The 24,856-nt window shown below is 38.7% G+C and overlaps 1 protein-coding gene across 3 annotated transcripts; it reads left to right on the top strand.

Moving 5' to 3' along the window:
- Positions 1-3: 3 nt before the first annotated feature.
- On the top strand, positions 4-16,784 carry LOC106823682 (zinc finger protein 266-like). Of its 3 annotated transcripts, none has more exons than XM_070491912.1 (7): positions 4-123; positions 398-497; positions 10,347-10,434; positions 11,080-11,164; positions 11,770-11,853; positions 12,377-12,462; positions 12,942-16,784. In XM_070491912.1, the coding sequence occupies exons 3-7, from the start codon at positions 10,402-10,404 to the stop codon at positions 14,292-14,294; spliced, it is 1,641 nt and encodes a 546-aa protein (XP_070348013.1). In that variant the 5' UTR covers positions 4-123; positions 398-497; positions 10,347-10,401; the 3' UTR covers positions 14,295-16,784. The 3 variants fall into 3 exon arrangements, with proteins under 3 accessions (XP_070348013.1, XP_014684987.2, XP_044607660.2); XM_014829501.3 differs by having other exon boundaries at positions 11,038-11,164; XM_044751725.2 differs by having other exon boundaries at positions 40-123; positions 365-497; positions 11,038-11,164.
- Positions 16,785-24,856: the final 8,072 nt, after the last annotated feature.

Genomic DNA, 24,856 nt, shown 5'->3' with positions numbered 1-24,856 from the left:
ACCCCGCCCCCGACAGGAAGCGGAATGACGTCACAATTCGCCGCGGTTCCGGCGGCTCCTACCGCGGTGCATATTGAAGCTGTTCCTGTCAGCTGTGGTCCAGCGCAGCTCGGGTTCGGCGAGGTGGGCGCGAAGGAGGGGGAAGCGGGCGGAAGAGGGAGTCACGGGACGGGCTTGGGCGGCCGCCCGGGGCCTGCTCAGAGGGGCCTGGCGCGCGCCGCTCGCTTCCGCCGTGGCCGCGGGGCCTCCCGGCAGAGCCAGGTCCTAGACGCCGCTCGGCCGTCGTGCCCCGGGAGGAGCCGGATCTGCAGTGGGGTGAGGGCGCTTCTGTGGGGTCGCGTCATCCTCTGTGCTCCCCTTTCAGAGGCTCCACAGCAGCCTTGTGACTTTCCTGCAGGAGGAAGAGGATTTCCGCCTTTCTGGCGGGTTGACTGCGGTCCGTGTCCGCGTCCCCCCGGACGTGGTGCTTCCGGCGTCTCTGGTGTGCGCCGGGGAAGGTAGGTTCCAGAGGCCTGTTTCCTTTCATATGCGGAAGAATGTTTCATCTGAGAATTTGGCTTTGACTTTGCACGGTCTTTATTTATCTTTGACACATATTCGGGTAGGAATATGATGTGCTTTCTTAGATGTCCATGATGTGCGTATTTCTGTATAGAAATGTTAGCATATTTAGACCATAGTCTATCTGCTAAAGAGGAACAAGAATACTCATCTCTCTCTTCATCTGAATTTCCTAAGCCTGTTTCTCCCTACAAAACTTCCAAACATGAGCCAGTCAGAAAAAACAGATGGAGGCTTTTTTTTTTTGCCTATTTCTAGAATAAACTTCCTGTAAACAGAATGTTTGCACTAATTATAATTTTTCCCTCTTCTTTTGTTTGAAAAATCTTAAACCTAAATAAAGTGTGAATATCCAGTGCAATGAATGTCCATTGAAGTAGATTCACTCATTTTTAGCGTTTTGCATGTTTGCTCTCTAAATAAATATCGATTTTTTGATAAACTATTTGAGACAGTAAGTTGAAAATAAATTTCAGGCATGATACTTGACTTTTAAATACTTGGTAATGCATCTCCTAAAGATAAAGACATTGTGCTAATAAAACCATAATAGAATTATTCCCCCCCTGAAGAATTTATAATAATAATGTCATCTACTGTCTATGTAAAAACTAAAATCCTCCACATTGTTCCAAAATATGCTTTTGGGTGTTTTTGGATCTAGGATGCAATCAAGGTTTATATATGGCATTTTTTTATGTCTTTTAATCTCTTTTAAAATAGAGCATTGGCTGTTGCTTCTTTGTTATATTGACTTTTTGAAGAGTCATACATTCTTTTAGAAAGTCACACTTTTTGACGTTTCTTTGATTTTTTAATTCAGATGTAATTGACATACAACTCTATATTAGTTTCAGGTGTACAGCATAATGATTCAATATTTGTATATAGTCTGAAATGATCACCACAATAAGTCTAGTTAACATCCATCACCACACATAGTTACAATTTTTTTCCCTTGTGGTGGGAACGCCTAAGATCTATTTTCTTAGCAACTTTCAGATATACAATACAGTATTGACTATAGTCGCTATGCTGTACATTATATGTACCCAGGACTTATTTATGTTATAACTTGAAGCTTGTACCTTTCAATCACCTTTATCCATTTCTCCCACCCCCAACTTCTGACATTCACTCATCTGTTCACTATATCCAAGAGTTTGAGTTTTTTGTTTGAGTTCCACATATAAGTGAGATCCTGTGGTATTTCTCTTTGTCTGTCTGATTTATTTCACTTAGCATAATGCCCTCAAGGTCCATCCATATTATTGCAGATGGCAGGATTTTCTTCTTTTTCATGGCCAAATAATATACCATTGTGTATATATACTACATTTTCTTTATCCATTCGTCCATTAGGTGTGAGGTGATACCTCATTGTGGTTTTGATTTGCATTTCCTTTATGATTAGTAATGTTGAGCATCTTTTCATGTACCTGTGGGCCATCTGTATGTCTTTGGAAAAATGTCTGTTTAGATGCTCTTCCCATTTTTTAGTTAAATTGTTTATTTTTTTACTGTTGAGTTGTCTGAGTTCTTTATGTATTTTGAATATTAACCCCTTTGGCAGATATGTGACTTGCAGAAATTTTCTTTCATTTTGTAGATTTCCTTTTCATTTTGTTGATGGTTTCCTTTGCTATACAGAAGTTTTTTAGTTTGGTGTAGTCCCACTTCTAAAAAATCATCTCCAAGACCAGTGTCAACGAGCTTACTGCCTATGTTTTCTTCTAGGATATTTATGGTTTCAGGTCTTATAGTCAAGTCTTTAATCCATTTTGAGTTAATTTTTGTTTATGATGTAAGTTAGTGGTCTAGTTTTATTCTTTTGCATGTGGTTGTCCGGTTTTCCCAACACCATTTATTGAAGACACATCCCACTGTGTATATTCCTGGCTCCTTTGTCATAAATTAACCATACATGTGTGGGTTTATTTCTGAGCTCTCTGTTCAATTGGTCTATACATCTGTTTTTGTGCTGATACCATCCTGTTTTGAATGCTGTAGCTTTGTAATATGGTTTAAATCAGGCAGCGTGATAGCTCCAGCTTTCTTCTGGTCTAGAGACTTCAAAAGATCACTTACAAAATATTTTGTGGATAATATTGTGTACCTCAAGTTACATTTCATTAGAAAGACATAGATTTATATTGTCCTTCTGTTAGTGATGCTACATTTGATTACTTAAGGTAGTAATCACCAGAGCCCTTCTTTTTAAAAATAGAGTTCTTCTTTTGAATAAGAAAGTCATAAATGGGGTGATATTTTGGCGCATTCAGAATCTTACTCCACAACAACCTTTCTGTCAATTGTTTTAGCATCTCTGAGTAACCAGCAGTGATCTTCTGTATATGTTGTTTCAGATTTGTAGAAGTACACTTTCAGGGCAGGATTTTAAGGTTGGATTTCTAGGTCAAAGGACAAGTACATGCTTAATTTTGCTGGATATATAGACCCCTTCCATAAATCCTGTGCCATTTGGTAGGTTCTTTTTTTTGTTTTTGAAGATTGGTACCTGAGCTACCATCTGTTGCCAATCTTGTTCTTTTCTTCTTCTTCCCAAAGCCCCCCAGTACATAGTTGTATATCCTAATTTTAGATCCTTATGGTTGTGCTATGTGGGATGCCACCTCAGCATGACCTGATGAGCAGTGCCATGTCTATGCCCAGGAACTGAACCGGAGAAATCCTGGGCCACCGAAGTGGAGTGCATGAACTTAACCACTCGGCCCCAGAGCTGGCCCCCATTTGGTAGTTTCTAAATCAACTTAAAAACGTGTTTAAAAATCATCCTGGGGGCCAGTCCCATGGCCAAGTGGTTAAAGTTCCATGTGCTCTGCTTCGGCAGCCTGGGTTCACGGGTTTGGATCCCTGGCATGGACATACTCTGCTCATCAGCCATGTTATGGAGGCATCCCATGTACAAAAAATAGGGGAGAATTGGCACAGATGTTAGCTCAGAGCTACTCTTCCTCAAGCAAAAAAAGAGGAGGATTGGCAACAGATGGTAGCTCAGGGCTCGTCTTCCTCACCAAAAAATAAAAATAAATTTTAAAAAAGTCATTCTGGAGAAACAGAACAAATTTTAGTTTTAACTGCAAGGCACTTGTGTTCAAAAAGGTATCTAATCCACTTTCTTCCTGAGTAAAAATACTCAAATAGATTTTCAGAATTACAGTGTTTAGGCTTATTTCTAGTGTTCACACACATTTTGTATACTTCCTGTTTAATTATTGTGTTGTTTTTCTATTTTTTTGTGACTTCAATTTGTGCATATCTCCCCCTGTAACATTTTCGTGGTAAACGGCAATTCTCTGACAATCCACAGATGATCATTATGTTACTCTAATGAGCTACACTGTGTGCCAGGGACAGGGAAACAATGGCCACCAAAACAGAGATAGTACTGCCACCATGAGGCTTACAATCTATTTAGGAAGACAGATTTTAGATGAATTCTGGCAAGTTTATTATCTAGACATAATAACAGCTTCATGTGAAAAGAGAAGATACATTGGGAGGGGTTGATATTTCAATCGAGAATGAAAACATGGATATGATTTAGCTAATCAAGTCATTGAGCTAGGGTGAGGAGGTGTAGAGTGAATGAAAACATTGCAGATGAAGGGAACTTCATGAGCAAAATACTAGAGCAGTTGAGAGCTCAGTGTATTTCTTAAGCTGAGGAAAGAAGATTGGCTGAAGCAGAGCAGAACCAGAGAATGGTGGGAGATAAATTGGAGTGTGGGAACAAGACCAGAGGAATTACATACTCTGAACTACATTCTAAGGCCATGGGAAACTTATGAAATATTTTAAGAAAGAGAGTAATTTGAGTCTACTTACAACTTAAAAAGAATACACAAACTCCTAGTTTGAGAATGGTCTTCAAGAAATGTGAGGTTGAAGGCACAATGAATAAGTTTTAAAACACAATGGTGGTTACCTACAACTGGGTTATTATTATGAAACAGAAAATAAATGAGAGTTTTATAGAAGGTAAAATTGAGAGAATGTTAATTACTAGATAAAGTTAATCCTTCATCTGTTGACTTACTAGAAGAAAATTTGCACTTAGTCCTTAAAATAGTTAAGACATAGTGAAAAAATTGAATTCCTCAAATTTTCTCACAGTCTCACTGAATATTCTCTTTTCCAAAGACTAAATTGTAATGTTAACTGCTAATAACTTGTATATAAAATAAAAATGGAAAGGATATGGAAGTGAATGGTTAGTTTAATTGGTCTCTTGATTGTGGTTGATATCCACGGGTTACTTTTCCAACATCTGGTTCCACAGTTCGCTTGCCCTCCGTGAGAACCTTAGCTGATCTGGCTTGTGCATCTGATGGAGCAACCTAAATCTTTATTCCCAGAGAGTCCAAAGCCTTCATTGTCCTGCCTTTTTTTCAGTTGTAATTTTCTATTAACTTTTTCTGTGGAGTATGCAACTGCTAGGAGGTTCTAGGCTCATCCTCCTTGCCCCAGTTGTACTGCAGTAACCCACTTTCCCTTTGGTTATAGAGAACAATTACTCCAGGCAGTAGATGAAGCCCCAAATGGCCAGGTGGCAATCTCATCTTCTGTTTTGGTGGAACCATAATTATGCCCCCTCTGGGAAGCATTCTGCATTAGAGATTAAGCTCTCCAAACCTTCAGTGCTCTAAGTTGCTAGGATTGGAAGCAAAAATTCTGTCAAGGAGCTGTTCCCACATTTGCCCATCAATTCCTGGACCCGTGTATTCTGGCTGTGGGGAGACAGTACCATGTAAGGCTATCTGATTCAAAGCGTATACTGTGTCCTGTAAGACAGAATGTTATTGTTTCAAAGGGTTGTTTCACAGTTGGTGCTTGAAATGGGATTTTCACTAAGCAATTCCTTTCATTTATATCAGCTCCTTTTGAGTGTTGAGCATATGTGGTAAGACCAGACCAGTTGATTCCATGAACATGCTCCCACTGTTGCACTTTGTAATGAAATGTGTTTCTTAATTAGAAACAATGATGTGTGAATGCCATCACTATAGGTAAAGCATTTTGTGAGTCCGTGGATGGTGGTATAAGCAGAAACAGTACTAGCAGAAAAGCAAATCCATATCCAGAACATGAATCTATTCAAGTGAGGATGGATCTTTCCCACCTCCGTAGTCGAGGAGATGCAGTATAATCACCCTGCCCCCAGGTGGGTGACTCGTCCACTCCAGGGAATGGTGTCATATTGAACAGTCAGTGTTCATTTCTGCTTTTAGCACATTAGCCACACATTAAGCAATAGTGTTAACTGGGTCATCCTTGAAAAGGGGAAGTCCATGCTGTTGAACCCGTATGTAAGGTTTATCCCTACTACCATGCCATTTTGTTCATGGGCCCATTGAGCAAGCACTGGGGTGGCTTGGGAAAGTAATGGACACCTGCAGACTGTGTCGTTTTGCCCACCTGATTATTAGTAATCTCATTTACAGTGGGTTGCCTTTGGTGGACGTTCACATGGGGCACAAATAACTTCACAGTCTGTCAGTGCAGAGATGTCCATTCATACACCTTTTCCCACAGTTCCTTGTCCTCAACCTTCCAATCTTTTTCCATCCACATCTTTGATTATCTAGCCAAAGGATTGCCAACCATTCATGAATCAGTATCCAAACATAGGGTCAGTTCTCACTGCAGACCCAATGGACAGCCAAATATACTTGTTGAAGTTCTGCCACTGGGAAAATTTTTAATCACTACTATCTTTCAGAGTCATTCTTTCAGTAAGGATATAGAGCTTCAACTACACCACCAGATGATTCAGGCTTAGTATGCAGACTCATCTGTAAACCAGACTTTTGTCTCAGTCAGCAGGATGTAAGGACCACCATGGAAAACTATACACATGGCCTGAGGAAGAGTGGGTAGTGCAATCACAGTTGTTGAAAGAGCCTTTGCAACTTACCATACAATTCACTTGTACTCACTGTAGTTGCCTGAGCTTGATCTCTTAGGAGCGTACATACTCCCCTGTTTTCTTCTGGTACATATCTGCAGAGTTGGATTTATTTTGGATGTAAGCTGTTATCTCCTGCCTTATATCTTATACCAGTTCCCTTGGATTTTGTACTAGCTGTGCGTCTAGGTGATTATAGTGGGTCTTGAGAGTGAACATTCCTTATAAGGCATCTGCTCCAAGTGAGATTATCACAGAGTTGTCAAGCAGGGGAAGGCTAGTCGTTTCAAAAACCAAAGGGCAAGCTACTTACTTCATGGTAAGGGAGGGTCAGAGTGTCTTGGATGTTGAAGATTGTGAGTTTCATCTGGGTCCACTAGATGTCCCCATTTCAGGTTTCCTCTCATTCTTCCCAGATCAGTGCCCTCAATTTCACATTAACTACTGCATGAGACTGAATTTAAGTATGGTTGAACAATTACATTTTGCATTTGATTTTCAGCAATATCTTGCCCCTGTGACCACAAAACATGAGTTTTTAAGAGCTGTCATGGAATCTCTCTGGTCCCAGACTTTGACTTGAACTCCAGGTTAGCAGATCTGAGTTTGCCGTTCTCTGGGCAACTGCACTCAAAAGAATCCATCCCTCATCACAACCATTATAATCATCATTATTGCTGTAATCATTAAGTATAGCATTCACTTAGTCTCCCAAGGCAGGTGCTTCAGTTGGCGCTGTATTACAATTAACTAGGTACTAGCTTGACTGTTGTGGCTTTATGAATGTCTTTCCCATTGGCAAGGAGCTCAGCTCTTTGCTGAAGTTCAAAGGCTTGACTAAACCTATCCCCAGATCTCATCTTTACTCCTTGTCTCGAGGGATCACTGTCCTTCTTGATTCTGTTTAAGTCTGCATGAAATCAAGAGACAGAAATTATACTTTGATTTAAACAGGAGAAGTGTAATATAAAGATGTAAAGAGAATTCTAACAGATGTCTTAGAGTTGATGGAGAGTACCTAAGGAAGGCCAAACTTGTAGGGTGGCCCTCTCCCCAACACTTAACTTGAGACCTTGTTGGAGAAGGTGTCATGGCAGGCCATTGGATGGTGCGGTAGTTCACTGGGTTGCCAGGGCCAGAGCTAGTCAGCAGTCAGAGGGCAAGCAGAAAGCAAACCTCTGGAATGCAGACAAGCCATGACTGGTGGGTAGATGTGAAGTGAATTGGGGTGGCATTACATGTGCACGACCTAGAGCACTAAGTATCCATATAAGGAGGCCGTGGGAATCAACTGACTGATGCACAGATTAGCCAAGGCTGGTGGATGAGTGCTCAGAAGAAGACAATGTTGTTTTTCCCATCCTTACTTTCTTAAGATAAATACATTGCTGAAAACTGAGATGTGTATTGTGCTATGAACAGTTATTTAGCTATAGTCTGGGTATACTTGAAGAGTGGTGTGATGAATCTCCACTGTCTGTCTATCACTAATCACTGGGTGCCTTCAGTGAGCCAAGCTCTATTCCACACCTTGTATTGCAAGCATTGGCATCCAGAACAGACATAGGCTACCCGTGATATGCAAAAAAAAACTCCTCTCCAAAAGAAAGCTGATCCTAATACCAGACAACATTGTCAAAAAGCCTTACTACAGCTACAGAGGTCATTATAATAAAAGATTCTGTTTCTCCAAAAATATAAAAATTCAAATGTGTATCCACTCAGTAATACTGTTGAAAATATATAAAGCATTGCTTGAAGTAAAAGAAGTAGACAAGTCCACAATTCTAGTGGGAGATTTTAATATATTTCACCTATATTGTTTCACTAAACAATAGAGGAAAATCAATTAGGATATACAATTAAAAATGATATGTAAACTGCCTAATATATAGAATAGTGTATATAGTAACTGATTGAACTCAGTGCTTGTCTAGTGAGTGAGTAAGGAATGTACTGGAAGGGGCAAGGAGGCTTTCTAAGGAGATAAATGTGTTCTGTATTCTGTGACTGATGATCACACAAGTATATGCAATTGTCAAAACTAATCCAGTAAATGCTTAAGATGTCTGAATTTTTCCATTAATTATATCTCAATTATGAAATAAACACAAATCATTCTATGCAGACACCATCTGGGAAAACACATTTGTGGGCCTATTCAGCCCAATGAGTTTGAAACCCCCCAGTTTAAGACCCCTGGTAGTAAGTACAGTTATATTGTGAGTCTAGACACACAGCTTTTGTGACCATATGTGTTTCTGGGTTTTAGTCTTCTGAACTGTAGAATAAGGACTGGGGTTGTGAGGGTGATAGTGGTTAATAGATAATGAACTGTGGAACTTTCATTGTTTGTCATTATTCAAATACCATTTTGTAGGTCAGCATTTGGCTTGTTAGTCTGTGTTGGATTTATGGAAAGTTATTGATTTTTTAATAAAAGAAAGTTAACTGTTAAATATAGAATGTTGAAAGAGAAACATGGAAGAAGTCTATGGAAGATACAAATAAACAGAAGCAGATTTGGTGGAAACGTAACTGATGAATAATATGAAAAGGTGGTTGTCTGAAAAGACTGAAAGAATAAAGAGATAAGCCAGTGATAAGAACTTAAAAGGAGGCCCAGAGCTTCAAGCTTCTCCAAACATCCATCAAGGGAAGCTCAAGGATGTTGACTGAATAAAATGTTTTGTTTTTCTTCCCCTCATATGCCTAGCAGCAGTCTACACCAGTGCTGTTCAATACAAACATGATTGGTAAATCATGTATGTAATAAAAATATTTTAAGTACCCACAATAAACAAAAATGGAAAAAGTAAGATTATTTCTAAGAATGTATTTTATTTTAATATTTTATTTAAAATATTACTTAAGCATGTAATAAATATTTAAAAATTAAGATATTTTACATTATTTTCTTCATTCAGAGTATTCAAATTCACTGGACACTGGGGTTTTTTTTAATCCATATACTTGATTTATATTTATATCATACAAAATTTACAGTTGAAATATTCAAGTTGTCCAAAGCATAAAAGTGAGCTACAAGCTTCTAGTGAGACATCTGGTAAAGAATGGTCCTCAGTAAATGGCAGTTGATGTTACTGATGCTCATTATAAAGCATACTCTTTTAGTAGCTTTCAGCTATGTCATTGGGTAGAACGAGCTAATTTATTGTGTTGGATGACTGATAATTAAAATTTGTTGATTAATAATTGATATGAAACAGGACTCCAGATAACCCAATCTCCAGACGGATGGAGATGGCCCTATCCACTTATATCCATAAGCTGCCATAAAATAATCTTGGTTCAAGGAAAGGAGTGTTCAGGCAAATTTCACTAATCAGTCTTGCAGGATGGTGACCTCTGATTTGTCCCATGGTAATTCCTTGGTAATGCACTTTTTCAGAGGCTGCTTTAAGTTCTCCCTGTATGATATAGAGTCCTTTGGTCTGGGCCTGGGCACTCATGCTGCTGGTTCATCTAGGAGGAGCTGAAGTAGGCTAGAGAATGCTGTGCTCTAAGTCAGCTTCCTTGTGTAGGTGCATTAGGTAGAGTTGCTGCATAATCTCATTCATGAATTTTATTGCTTTGACAAATGAAGAGTCACATTACTTAGGGCTTAGGTTTCCTTACCTGTGAAATGAAACTATTGTTCCTTTCCTGATGGGCAGCATGGCTCACAATCCCCTTTTCTGGCTGCAGGTGAGACAGGACTTCTCTTGTCATTTGATGGCAGTAGAGTGGATTTTCTTGAGTGTACAAGGATATTTGGGAATTTAAAGCTAGAAAGGAATAATTTCTAGGCAGGTGAATTTGGGAATTATGGTCATCTCTTCTTCTCTTCCCCTAGGTCTTCTTTCTAAGGATCCGTTCTGCCTTCCTGAGGAAAACTGGAAGCAGAAAGAATGGTGACTGACTGTTTGACACATCGTTCCCAGGTGCGAAGAAAGTGTATTCTACAAAATTACATACTGTATCCGCCAGACAGACACATTTCCTTCTAGGTAGACCTGTCTCCAGAGCTTCTTAAAGAAATGAAGCCAATAAGGATGGAGTTCCTGTTGAATTTCCTCACAAAGTGGTGCATCATATTGGTGTTGGATTACCCTGAGTAATCTGAGTATTTCAGTTATTGCTACCAGCTGTTGACTGATGAGGGTGGCTGCATAATTTTTATATTGTTTGGTATGCTGACAGATGGTAAGGAAGATGAGGGTGTGCATTTCTCCAAAGAATTTATTCATCAGCATTTACAAGTAACTGCAATTTTCTTAGGAGTGTCCTGTAAGAGGGAAATAAGACAAGAACTTTTAGTCTAGTTGGGGTGAGATAAGTTCATGTATTACAGGTTCCATTAAAGGTATAACTGAAGGATATCAATCATAAGTATAGATAGAAGAGTGCTTAGGACCATGCACCCTGTGAAAGTTGGTGAGAGACCTTGGAACCCTCTGTTGCCATTAGGTCTCCCATCTTCATTGCCCAGTGAACATTGATGGAGATGTTACTTTACTGAAGCCAGCTTGTATGTAATGGTTTAGGATTCCATGACCTTTGATGATGTGGCTGTGGACTTCACCCAGGAGGAGTGGGCTTTACTGGACCTAACTCAGAGAAACCTATACAGAGATGTGATGCTGGAGAACTACAAGAACCTGACGACAGTAGGTAAGGCTGCCATCATTGCTGTAGCATCTTATGGAACAGGTAAATATTATGTACTTAATATGTTCCTGGATGGGTGGTGTCAAATCTGAGTACAATGGGAAATAAGATACACATGGTCTCTGCATTAATGGGTTTTTATTCAGCGTAGTTGCTGTAAAGCTGTGGTTCTAGGACTAACAGCATCACCATCACTCTGTTAGAAATGTGCATTCTCAGATTCCACTTTGACATACGGAATGAAACTCTGGCGTTGGGGCCTAAGCATCTGTGTTTTAAAAGACACTGGACACAATTCTGATGGACACCAGAGTTTGACAACCAATGGTGTAGTAGTTTCTCCATGAGAATGAAAATCTCTTTTTGCACTTTTATTTTCTCTTGCAGTGAAAGTCTTATTGCTTTGTAAATGTGTATGTGTACATCTGAATGTGGTTTCAGGAGCCAGAGATAAACAATCTACTTGGGACACAGGAAAGGGATTTTTGCATTTTTATCTCATTTGAATGATTTTACAATATTCATTAGAAATATAGGACCGGTTCGTTGAAGTGTTTATTGTCTTTTACAGGAGCCTTGTCCATTAATATGTCTTTCCCTGTGGACAGGTTATCAGTTGTTCAAACCCAATCTGATTTCTTGGTTGGAACACAAAGAAGATTTGAGGACAGTGGAGAGAGGAGTCTGCCAAGGTAAGCGTGAAGAACAACTATGGCCAGTGAAAATTTCACTATGTTCGGAATTATAATGAGGAGACTTTTTAAGATGTGCTTTCTCTCAGAAGGCTGAGGTCATTGGTCTCTGATGCTTTGGGATGTCTTCATGTTCACATATATTCTTACTTTACAATTACTCAAAGTTTCCTGTGATCTCACCAAAGACCTGTTCTGGGTTTTTTTTTTTTTTTTTTTTTTAAGTTTATTTTAGTGTATGCTCTTTGTCCAGATCTTGCTTGCTTTCCTTCTCTGATAACATTCTCTCTCTTTTCCTATCATATTTAATTTTCATTGGATCATTTTTTAATCAACTACTCAATTTTGACTCCATATCCTTATCATTGTTAAATTTGTGACCTAGCCAAACTACTCGTCATGCTTTTTCTCTTTTTACCATGTTTAATTTGTAAATAATAACCAATGAGCCTATTATTTTTATTTCGTTTAACCTACCGTTTCTTTTTGCAAATTTTACATGTGTTATTCTGTTTTACTTTAGAATGGGAAATGCAGCTTAAAGCCAAAGACTCAACAATTCCTCCACAGGATATTTTAGGGGCAAAAACATCCAATGGGATAAAAACGGTAAGATCAGTAAGTTTGAAAAGAGATATTTCTCATTTTCCATATTCAATATAGACTGGGAGTTTCATTTTCTAGAAGATCAGCATAAGTGATAGATATTTGAGATAAGTGGCGTTCACCCAAGAGAGAGTCAGTTCTCTGGTGAGATATTATGAATATGATGAATTTGGTTGAAAACCTAGCTTCAGATTTATTGCTTCATAATTCACAAAGGTACTCATTTCCACCTATGTAACTAGACACTGGGTTTTTAAAACAATTCCCTGAAACTGTGCAGTGATCTCTTAAGATCAGAGTAGATCACACATCATCTGGGCAGGAGGATTTCATCATTCAACTTGAGCGAAATCAGCAGGATAGGAAGTTGTCTGAATGTAATGGAAATGGTAAAAATCAGACTGGCATCATAATGATGTTTCTGTTTTGAGATGGGTAAGATCAGTTAATCTGAGAAATCTTTTATCCTTCTTCATCAACAGGAAAGAAGCCACAGTGGATGGGAACTCTGTGAATGTAAGGAACATGGAAAAGAGTTCAGTGAACAATCATGCCTTAAGACACAGAGAACTCCAAATGGAGGAATCATTTATGAGGATGATCAGTATGGAAAAAGCTTCCTTACTCTGCACAAGAGATCCTCTACTAGAGAGAAACTTTCTGTGTTTAATGAGTGGGGAAAGACTGTCAGCTTGACTCCAAATATTGTGTCTTGGAAAACTAGCATGGAAGAGAAAGCCTTCAAATGCAGTGGCAGTGGGAAAGCTTTTGTTAATCAGTCTTACTTTCAGGCAGAAATGATAAGTCACAATAGAGAAAAACTCTATGAACGGAAGGAATGTGGAACAGCTTTTATTCACTCCACAAGCTTTGGTGTACAGGTGCAAGTTCAAACTGGTAAGAAACGTTACGAATGTAAGGAATGTGGGAAAAGTTTTCAGTATTTTGTGTGCTTTAAAATTCACATGGGAATCTACCCTGGAGAGAAACGCTATAAATGTAAGGAAATTAGGAAAGCCTTAATTAGCTCTTCTAACCTTGCTAAACATGTAAAATCTCATACTGGAGAGAGGTCCTTTGTATGTAAGAAGTGTGGAAAATCCTTTAGAAGTTCTTCATACCTTAATATTCACATTCAAATTCATGCTGGAATACACCCCTATAAATGTAAGGAGTGTGGTAAAGTCTACTCTGCATATTCAAGCCTAACTAAGCATGTAAAAACACATACTGGAAAGAAGCCTTTTGAATGTACTGTGTGTGGGAAAGCATTTGCTGATTCTTCGTGCTTTGTCATTCACTTTCGTACCCACACTGGAGAGAGACCCTATGAATGTGAGGAATGCGGGAAATCTTTCACTGTTTCCTCAGGCTTAACTAGACATGTAAGAATCCACACTGGAGAGAAATCCTATGAATGTAAGAAATGCGGGAAAGCTTTCATTTGTAGCTCAAATCTAAGTCAACATGTAAGAATTCATACTGGAGAGAAACCCTATAAATGCAGCGAATGTGGGAAAGCCTTCATCAGGCATTCAGATTTAACTAGACATAAACGAATTCACAATAGAGAGAAAGCCTATGATTGCAATGAATGTGGGAAAACCTTCAGAAGGCATGCATACTTAACTAAACATAAACAGATTCATACTGGAGAGAAATCCTATGAATGTATGGAATGTGGGAAAGCCTTCACTGATTCCTCAAGCCTAACTGGGCATTCAAGAATTCACACTGCAGAAAAACCCCATAAATGTAAGCAGTGTGGGAAGGCCTACGCTTTTTCGACAAGCCTAAGGAGACATGAACGTATTCACATTGGAGAGAAACTTTGAATGTGGTAAATGTGGGAAATTCTTTACTACTTCCACATGTCTAAGTACGCATTTGAGAATTCACAGTAGAGAGAAGCCGTTTGAGTGTAAGATATGTGGAAAAGCATATTGACGTTTGCCTTGACATTTTGCATCCATGTGAAAACTCACACTGGAGAGAAACCCTATGAATATAAGCACTGCAGGAAAGCCTTCACTATTTCCTCAAGACTAATTGAACATCTAAGAATTCACACTGGAGAGAAACCCTATCAATGAAAAGAATGAGAGGACGACTTCACTTGGTCCTTGGTCAGTAAACACATACAAACTCAGTGGAGGAAAGCCCTATGAATGTGAGGAATGTGGAAAACCTACAGGTGTCCATGTTTGCTTCAAATACGTGAAAGAACTAATACTAATTAGATGTCCCAGGAATTTAAGCCATATGGGAAACCAAGCAGAATCTACTACAACCCCACGTGTAAGGATTCACACTGAAGCCACTAAATGTACTATGTAGAGCTCCAGTTTATAGGGTGGTTCTGTACATGTAGTTTGAACATGTGCCATTCTGCCTTTATCATTTTTCGGAATGGTATGGCTTTCATTCTCATGATAGCAATATTAAGCTGGTGTAGTTTCTACACCTTCCAGGTTGCAGCTTGGCCGAAGATGGTACTACCAGATTTAGAGTTAGCTCAGTTGTCTTATTATTACTGACTTCACGTAAGATTGTGAAGATAGTGACTACTTGAATCAGTTCACTACTCACAGTCAATCTACAGTGCCTCATGCCAGTCAAGGTGGGGGATATAATGTCTCTATAAATTATCTAAAGATGCTTTTGTATCTCACACCTGATCCTTTTGCATAAAAGGTGAGGGTGCAAGCAAGAGAAAAGTTTAGAAAAAGTGAGGTTTTACCTATTGGGACACACCATGATTTCATGACTTGTGTGGGAAGACAACCACCTTAGCACCTGGGAGGACCTTCACACTTAGGCTGTGCAAGATGAGGATGAGAACAATGACTGTTCTGTTTCACCCCTGTGTCCAGCACCACAGCCTGGCACAACAATCATACTATGTTTCCGGCTCAAGCAACAGCTGCTGCTGGTGATCTCACTTGCTGCTTTGTTTGTCAATCCAACTATATGCTGTGAAAATGGAGAAACTCATGTAAACTTGGCTGGTCCTGATAATCTGCTGTGCTTGCTGCCATCACTGGCAGTTCCTGGATGTGAACCTTGGTTGTAGACTCAAACCAGGGCAACTTCATTGTAGCATCAGTGATACAAATTCATATAGTTCTGGTGCTTGAGCAGCCTTGGTTACATTATGGTTGGCCATCAATGCTGCAGTTGCTTGCTGACACTTTCTTGAGGTGTAATCAACAATTCTAATGATAGTGCAAATCAAGCTTAACAAATCCTGAGCAGGAAATACCTGTGCACCTTCATCTCTCTTGCTCCTGCTCATCTTATTGAGTATGTGAAGAATGCAAGACTGACTACTCTTCCCTGGGCCATTTCTTACAAGTGTGTTTGCAGTGAGGAACCATGAGAGATGAGATCATCTCTCCCATTGAGATGAAGAGCAGACTTGCTTACTACTTAACATAAACTAGGCTCCAAGTTTCAGCATTATTCTTCTTTAACAAAACAACGTGCAGACAAATATGAGGGCCCTTGCCATCACCTCCGAGAGACTTGGGGACAAAAGTAACCAGTACAAGCTTGGTGATGCTCATGATGCTGCCTATACGGTGAGTTAATTAAATATTTTGTCTCTGGCTTCAGTGTCTCAGCTTCTCTGCAAACATTCATGAAATAGTGACAAGACAATACTTGGAAGAAAGGGATAATCAAACTACAGGTCCAGCAGTTTTGTTTATGAGAATCGTATGTTGATAAGACATGGCTTTCTGGAAGAGGAGGAACAATGGCGGCCAGGCTAGATGTGGAAACAGAAGGGTATCTGCAACCTGGTCATGAAATCTTTTTCACCACAGATTTCCTCATGATGTGTGTTAGAGGGGAGGGATAAGGATCTCTGCTGTCCTGCTTACTAATGAATCTTATCATTAAGTGCATCAATAATTATATCAGCCTGGTTTTCCTTAATTTCTTAATCTTACTGGACCCTTAATTCTTAAATCTCATTTTATACATAATTAGTTTGGAGTTAAAAATTTTTTATGTAAATGAAATATGGTTTTTAAAATTAATTTATTTTTAAATTGAAACTTTTAGTCCATAATATAGTTACTAATAAATTTGGTTTTATATCTAGCATCTTGTGTTTTTCACTGCTGAACCCATTTTTCTTTCCTCTCTCATCTTTTTTTTTTTCCAGGTAAACGATTTTACTGTTGAAGATTGAAATTTATATGTATTAATTATATTTTACTTGCCCCAAGATCCTTTAACTTTTTTCTTCTTTTTTAAACTTTTTTAATTGCAGTAACATTGAATTATAACATAATATAGCTTTTGGATATACATGATAATATATTTCGAATTCTGTGTAGATTACATCATGTTCACAACCCAAAAATTAATTATAGTCCATCCCCTCACATGTGAGCCTAATCACCCCTTTTGCCCTCCCCCCCTTCCCTGTGGTAATCACCAATCCAATCTCCATTGCTATGTGTTAGTTCTTCATTGTTTTTGTCGTCTACTTATGATTGAGATCATATGCTGTTTGACTTTCTCCCTCTAATTTCACTCAGGGTAATACCCTCAAGGACCAGCCACGTTGTCACAAATGGCCAGATTTCATCATTTCTTATGACTGTATTTCTTATTTTGTATTCCATTTGTATAGATACCACATCTTCTTTATCCGTTCGTCCCTTGATGGGCACCTGGGTTACTTCCAAGTCTTGGCTGTTGTGAATAATGCTGCAATGAACATAGGGGTGCATGTATCTTTATGCTGTTACATTTTCAAGTTCTTTGGATAAATACCCAGCAGTGGAATAGCTGGATCGTATGGTAGATCTATTCTTAATTTTCTGAGGCTACTCCATATTGCTTTCCATAGTGGCTGCACCAGTTTGCACTCCTACCAGCAGTGTACAAGGGTTCCTTTCTTTCCACATCCTCTTGAACACTTATTTCCTGTCTTGTTAATTATAGCCATACTGACTGGAGGTGATAGCTCATTGTATTTTTGATTTGCATTTCCCTGATAGCTAATGATGTTGAGCATCTTTTCATATGCCTGTTGGCCATTTGTATATCTTCTAGGGATAAATCTCTGTTCAGATCTTTTGCCCATTTTTTAACTGGATTGTTGGGTTTTTTGTTGAGCTGTATGAGTTCTTTGTATATTTTGGATATTAACCCTTTATCTGATAGATGGTTTAGAAATATCGTCTCCCAATCATTAGGTTGTCTTTTCGTTTTGTTGCTGGTTTCCTTTGCTGTGCAGAAGCTTTTTAGTTTGATTTAGTCCCATTTGTTCATTGTTTCTTTTATTTCCCTTGCGTGGTCAGACGTGGTACTTGAAAATGTGCTAAGACTGATGTCAAAGAGTGTACTGCCTATGTTTTCTTCTAGAAGTTTCATGGTTTCGGGTTTTACATTCAAGTCTTTAATCCATTTTGAGTTGATTTTTGTGCATGGTGTAAGGTAATGGTCTACTTTCATTCTTTTGCATGTGGCTGTCCAGTTTTCCCAAACCATTTATTGAAGAGACTCTCCTTTCTCCATCGTATGCTCTTGGCTCCCTTGTCGAATATTAGCTGTCCATAGATGTGTGGGTTTGTTTCTGGGCTCTTGATTCTGTTACATTGACCTGTGTGTCTGTTTTTGTGCCAGTACCATGCTGTTTTGGTTACTATGGCTTTGTAGTACATTTTGAAATCAGGGAGAGTGATACCTCCAGCTTTGTTAGTTTTTCTCAGGAGTCCTCTGGCTATTCAGGTCTTTTTGTTGTTCCATATAAATTTTGGGATTCTTTGTTCCATTTCTGTGAAAAAATTTGTTGGGACTTTGATAGGGATTGAGTTGAATCTATAGATTGCTTTAGGAAGTACGGACATTTTAACGATGTTATTTTTTCTAATCCAAGAGCATGGAATGTCTTTCCACTTCTTTGTGTCTTCTTTGATTTCTTTCAACAATGTTTTGTAGTTTTCGGTGTACAGATCTTTCATCTCTTTGGTTAAGTTTATTCCTAGGTATTTTATTCTTTTTGTTGCAATTGTAAATGGCATTGCATTCTTAATTTCTTTTTCTGCTACTTCGTTGTTAGTCTATAGAAATACAACCGATTTTTGTACATGGATTTTGTATCCCGCACCTTGATTGTATTCCTTTATTGTTTCTGAAAGTTTTTTAGTGGATTCTTTAGGGTTTTCTAGATATAAAATCATGTCATCTGCAAAGAGTGACAGTTTCACGTCTTTTCCAATGTGGATCCCTTTTATTTCTTTTTCTTGCCAGATTGCTGTGGCTAGGACTTCCAATAATATGTTAAATAAGAGTGGTGACAGTGGACATCCTTGTCTGGTTCCTGTTCTTAGAGGGAGAGCTTTCAGTTTTTCTCTGTTGAGAATATTTGCTGTGGGTTTATCATATATGGCCTTTACTATGTTGAAGTGTTTTCCTTCTATACCCATTTTATTTAGAGTCTTTATCATAAATGGATGTTGTGTCTTGTCAAATTCTTTCTCTGCATCTATTGAGCTGATCATGTGATTTTTATTCTTCATTTTGTTAATGTGGTGTATCACGTTGATAGATTTGTGGATGTTGAACCATCCCTGCATCCCTGGTATGAAACCCACTTGATCATGATGTATGATCTTTTTAATGTATTGTATTCAATTTGCTAGTATTTTGTTGAGGATTTTTGTGTCAATGTTCATCAGTGATATTGGCCTGTAATTTTCTTTTTTTGTGTTGTCCTTGTCTGGTTTTGGTATCAGGATATCTTTGGCTTTGTAGAAGGAGTTAGGAAGCCTCCCCTCCTCTTCAATTTTTTGGAAGAGTTTGAGAAGGATAGGTGTTAAATCTTCTTTGAATGTTTGGTAGAATTCACCAGGAAAGCCATCAGGTCTTGAACTTTTATTTTCTGTGAGGTTTTTGATTGCTGTTTCGATCTCCTTACTGGTGATTGGTCTATTCAAATTCTCTACTTCTTCTTGGTCCAGTTTTGGAAGGTTGTATGTTTCTAAGAATTTATCCATTTCTTCTAGATTATCCACTTCGTTGGCATATAGCTTTTCATAGTATTCTCTAACTATCTTTTGTATTTCTGAGGTGTCTGTTGTAATCTCTCCTCTTTCATTTCTGATTTTATTTATTTGAGCTTTCTCTCATTTTTTCTTAAGTGAGTCTGGCTAAGGGTTTGTCAATTTTTATCTTTTCTAAGAACCAGCTCTTGGTTTCATTGTTTTTCTATTTTTTTAATCTCTCATTTATTTCTGCTCTGATTTTTATTATTTCCTTCCTTCGTGATTTTGGGCTTTGTTGTTCTTTTTCCAGTACATTTCCATGCACTTTTAGATTGTTCCTTGTCGAATATTAGCAGAGAGTCCTAGAATTAAGTCAAAAGTCAGGGGAGCCACTTATAGGTCCAGGTGGCAAGATGAACAGGTCCCCTGAGAAGTGGGACATCCTCTCCTTGAAAGAGGATATGTGTGACAGGGACATGGGTACCCCTGTGGAGAAGTGCTTGGTATCATCAACTGTACTGAAAGCACTATCTTGTGATAAAAGTTGATCACCTCCTTAAGGGGACACACCAGTGGAGGTTGCATGATGGCCCTGCTGTGGACAAAACTTACTAATGATGATGTGGACAGGTGTGATGATTCTCCAGCTTTGCCTGGATCTTACAGGCTTCACATTAGCCTTTTCTATCCCATAAGACTTTGGTCCTGACAGTCTCCCTCAGCCCCCAGTGGTGTCTTCCATGGAGTTCCCCATTGGCATTTTCCCTGGCCTTTTGGGGACCACTGCAGTCACAGCAGCTCTGGCCTTTTCTTCACTCATAGCCCAGATTTGCCTTCCAACTATTCTCCCTCCTCGACTCTTCTGCCACTTCTCAAATAAACGGTGTCCTGTGGGTCCTTGAGGAGAGGGATATTACAAAAGGAATTATTGCCCCTGAGAAGTGTGTCTTTCCACAGGTTACAGAAAGGCTATTAACCTCCCTGTGTGCAGGGAACCTACAAGTGACACAACACGTGGGCATTTAAAAGTACTGTTTTGCGTTAGGTGTAGTATTCTATGAAATGCTGGCAGAGCACTCTGGTTTTTTAATCTCAGTTTTTAACACACTACGTTCCTCGATTCAGGATCTGAATAGTAGTAATTTTAAAATTTACTCTTAAAATCTTTTTATTTGCAAGTTATAATGATTTTGAAATAATCAGATGTATAAATTTAATATTACTGATTAAGTCTCAAGCACTTTAAGGTTCTTCTGTTTATGGGTGGGTATTTTATTGAACTGCATCTGGGTGAGAGGCACTGCCAGCCAAGCCAATTTTGAATTTCTTTTCCCCCGGACCTGTGGTTTGGGGAGGCTCCATTAAGTAATGCTACTATTTCACAATTTTTTATTATGATAAACTATATATCACATAAAATTTACTCATTTAACCTTTTTAAGTTCACAGCTCAGTGGTGTTAAATACTCTCACGTTGTTGTTTTACCATCACCACCATCCATCTCTAGAACTTTTTCATCATCCCAAATTCATACTTGGTACTTATTAAACACTAACTCACCATAGCCTCTTCCTCCAGTCCCCAGCAACACCCATTCTAATTTCTGGCTCTGTGTTTATGGAGTAGACTCCTCTAGTTACCTTACGTAAGTGGAGTCATACACTGTATGGTGTTTTGTGTCAGGCTTATTTCACATAGCAGAATGTCTTCAAAGTCCATCCATGTTTTTAGCGTGTGACAGAATTTTATTCTTTTTAAGGCTGAATAATATTCCATTGTTTGTATACACATTTTGTGTATCCATTTGTCCATTGATAGACACTTGGGTGGCTTCCACCTTTTGGCTACTGTGAATAATGCAGCTTATGAAAATGGGTGTGCATATATCTATTTGATGTTCCTGCATTTCTTTTGGGTGAAACTCAAAGGGGAAATTGTTGGATATTATGATAATCCTGTTTACCCCATTCACTTTCAAGTTTTACTGTATCTGGATAGGTGTGTTATTCATAGGGACTTTGAGAAGATGTGGAAAATGGGGTGATTTTGATATATAGGAAGTCCCTAGTTTGGGTATCAAGATGTAGCAGTAGCAGCTATACGGCAGAACATTATATGTTTTTTTCTTTTGCCTCTAGATAGATATTTAATTATACCTCCTAGAAGATTGTGTATTGCATCGAGCAAGCTAAGATCCAGTTATTTTGCTTTAACTAGATATCCATTAACAATATTGAGAAGGATCTCACTTGTCTGTTAGTCAAGAATCACTAGGTGCCAGTGATCAAGGGTCAATGTCAGATACTAAGGGAACATTGGTAACCAAAAGACATAATGCTGCCCATGATATACAAAAACTCCCCTAAAGAAAGCAAATCGTACTGCCAAACAAGATAGACTTTGTCACAAAGCATTTCTTGAGACAGAGTTGATTCAGATAAAAGACTCAGATTCTCCAACATATAAAATGTTGAAATGTGAATCCACCTAATAATATTGTTACAAAATACATAAAGCAATGCTTGACAGAAATAGACTCTAAGTCCACAATTCAAGTGGGAGATTTAAACATCTTTCTCCCGTATTGCCTCTCTAAACAATGGAGAAAAATCAGCTAAAGTGTAGATTGGAAAATGATGAGCAAACTGTCTAATATGTGTACACATGTATCTTTTGCCTGTTGAAATCAAAGTGCTTGTCTGCAGAAGCGGTAAAGGGAATAGACTAGGAGAGGCAAGAGGGCTTTTAGGAGAGATGACTGTGTTCCGTATCTTGTTTAGGCTGGTGATTACACAAGGACGTGCAATTTTAAAATCATTTACAGAATACTTAAGGTTTATTTGATTGTATATTAATGGTATTACAATGAAAAAATTCTATGCAATTTCCACCAAACTAAACGCATTTGTGTGCCTCATCAGCACAAAGTCCCCCAGGTTGATAACTGTAGTATTAAAATCTCAACTTGGAGATAGACAGCTGGGTCTTCTTTTTTCCTGTGACTGTATGTGACTTCATGGTAACAAGAGGACACTGGTAACAAAAGACACATAATGCTGCACATGACATGCAAAAACTCTAATAGAAAGCAGATCCTAGTGTCAGACAACATAGAACCATGTATAGAGTTTCAGCCTTCTCAGTCATGGAGTTGTTGTGAAGGTGGATTTAGTTTGCAGATAATGAACTGTGAAACTTTCTGTTTGTCATTATAATACCATTGTGTAGATTACCACTCAGGCTGCTCTTCTGTTTTTGGTTTATTAAAGAGTGCAGTTTATTTAAAAGAAAAAGAATTGACCTTGAATTCACATAAGTTTAAAAGATCTGAAATGAACATGAAGGAAATCTGAGGAATAAAAGAATACAAATCAAAGCAAAACAAAAAAACTGATAAATAATATGCAAAAGTGGTTCTCCGAGAAGACGCACATCTGAGGAGACCTGTAAAATGCACAGATGTTGGAGAAAGTCTGATTTGGCATTTCCCCTCTGCAAAGGTGGGAGGGAGAGAGCAGACCTGTTTGATTTGAGTATTCTCAACCAAGACTCTCTTGAAGTTGCCCGCTACTTGAAAAGTATTCTGAGGGGGATTTTGTTTTTTTTTGTAAAAATCTTGACGTTGTTTCTCTAATCTTTTTGCATTCAAGTTGGTATAGTTAGTTTCCCTTTTCTGCCATTATCTGCCCCAGAATATTTGTGCCTCTGTGTGTGTATGTAGAAGACTCATTTTACTACCTGCCTGATTTCTCTCATCTTAAATATGCTTTTAGACTGATACGTCAATCATTGGCTTATTATCTACCTACTTTCATAGGAAGATTGGATCTTCAAGGCATCGGGTGATTTCTGTATTCACTACTTATCCCTTCTCACTTCCTAGCACAGGGACAGAATTTTATTATTTGCTGAAAGAATGGAAAAAGCCAGAGGTAAGAACTTTAAAGCAGTTACAGGACTCCAAACTTCTTCAAGGGAATGTCCACTGTATCAGCTGAATACAATATTTCACTTTTTATCTCTCTGTAATGCCCAGCAGCAGTTTGAAAGCATAATGTGACATGTAGAGTTTACATTTTTTCAGTAGCCATAATGAACCAAAAAAGAACTGAGATCAATTTTAATAATAAATTTTATTTAATTCAACGTATTTAAAATATTTCAACATTGTAAGCAGTATAAAGATTGAGATGTCTAAATCCTTTATACTAAGTCTTCAAATTTCACTGGATACTATATTGTCATTGGACGTCATTGATTTGTGTTTAGATCTCATACAATTGCAGTTGAAGAGGTAGATTCCAATATCCAAATATTTCCAGTAACTGTCTACCTAAGGCGAGAGCCTTGTAACTCCAGGAGCCCTGGGTGAAGATTTTGCTGCTGTTCTGCATGGCATGAGGAGTTGTCACATGGCCCTCCAGAACTGCCCTGCAACCCAGTGTACCAAGAGTCACCATGGGATGAACACAGTACATCAATGAAGAGTGTGGGTGTCTAAATATGTTTACTCACCAATAACTCTGGACTTTCTTCTAGAGACAAGATGTGATATGTTGAGACAGAGTTAAAGCCCTCACCAGACACTTTCACTTTGCCCTTATGTCTGTACAAGGTACAGGTGATTCATGGACTGCCGTACAATCCTCAAGGCACTCAAGTCTAGAGGAAATGCCCCATTGGCACCATTGGGGAAGTGGAAGGAAGAGTGCCACTGATAAAAATAGGAAAGAATGACAAAATGGACTCCATGATGTACTCGTTTCCATTTCTCATTCCATGATGTACTCATGGGAGAAAAGGGTGAGAAGTTAAGGAGATATATCTCAATGGGTCAGAAGTCAAATGGTTTACAAGCTCAGAGTGAAACATCTCACCTTCTCCTTTTGCATACAAATACAAGCTGACCCTGCTCTGCACCTCATTTCTAAGAACATTTGGCCTCAACTCAAAGCTCACAGCAAAGTTGTTGCCTTTCAGAGGTTATTTCCTGTGGAAAGACACATTTCCTAGGTGCTAAAATTTCCTCTAATATTTCCCCCACCCTCAGGCTACCCTTTCTATGAGAAGTGCAAGAGGTGTCAGGGAGGAACAAAAGGTGGGAGAAAGGCTGCTGAGAGGATGATGTGGGATAAGAGTGAAGAAAGGGCCAGAACAGCAGGTAATGAGGTGGTCCCAACAATGCCAGGTGACAATAGGACACCCAATAAATGGCACTTCTGGGGACTGAGACAGCCCTGAATAAGGACATCTGGGAGAAGAGGTCAATGCAAAAGCTATATCCCCCAGGTAAAGCTTGGGAATAGTCAGGAATGCAATAGTTTGCAATAGTTTGGAATAATGTCCCCATTACCATTTGTTTCACTGTTGATAATACCCAGCATTTGCACAA

This window comes from Equus asinus, chromosome 20 (genome assembly GCF_041296235.1).
Source record: "Equus asinus isolate D_3611 breed Donkey chromosome 20, EquAss-T2T_v2, whole genome shotgun sequence".
Classification (NCBI taxonomy): domain Eukaryota; kingdom Metazoa; phylum Chordata; class Mammalia; order Perissodactyla; family Equidae; genus Equus; species Equus asinus.
This window is presented reverse-complemented; position numbering and strand designations above follow the sequence as displayed.

What these genes read in the sequence shown, in the direction of transcription:
- LOC106823682 (XM_014829501.3), top strand. Translation starts at nt 10,402, where the DNA reads ATGGTGACTGACTGTTTGACACATCGTTCCCAG. An exon ending in GTTTGACACATCGTTCCCAG is followed by an intron (nt 10,435 to 11,037) that starts GTGCGAAGAAAG and finishes GTAATGGTTTAG; the next exon opens with GATTCCATGACCTTTGATGA. An exon ending in GGAGAGAGGAGTCTGCCAAG is followed by an intron (nt 11,854 to 12,376) that starts GTAAGCGTGAAG and finishes GTTTTACTTTAG; the next exon opens with AATGGGAAATGCAGCTTAAA.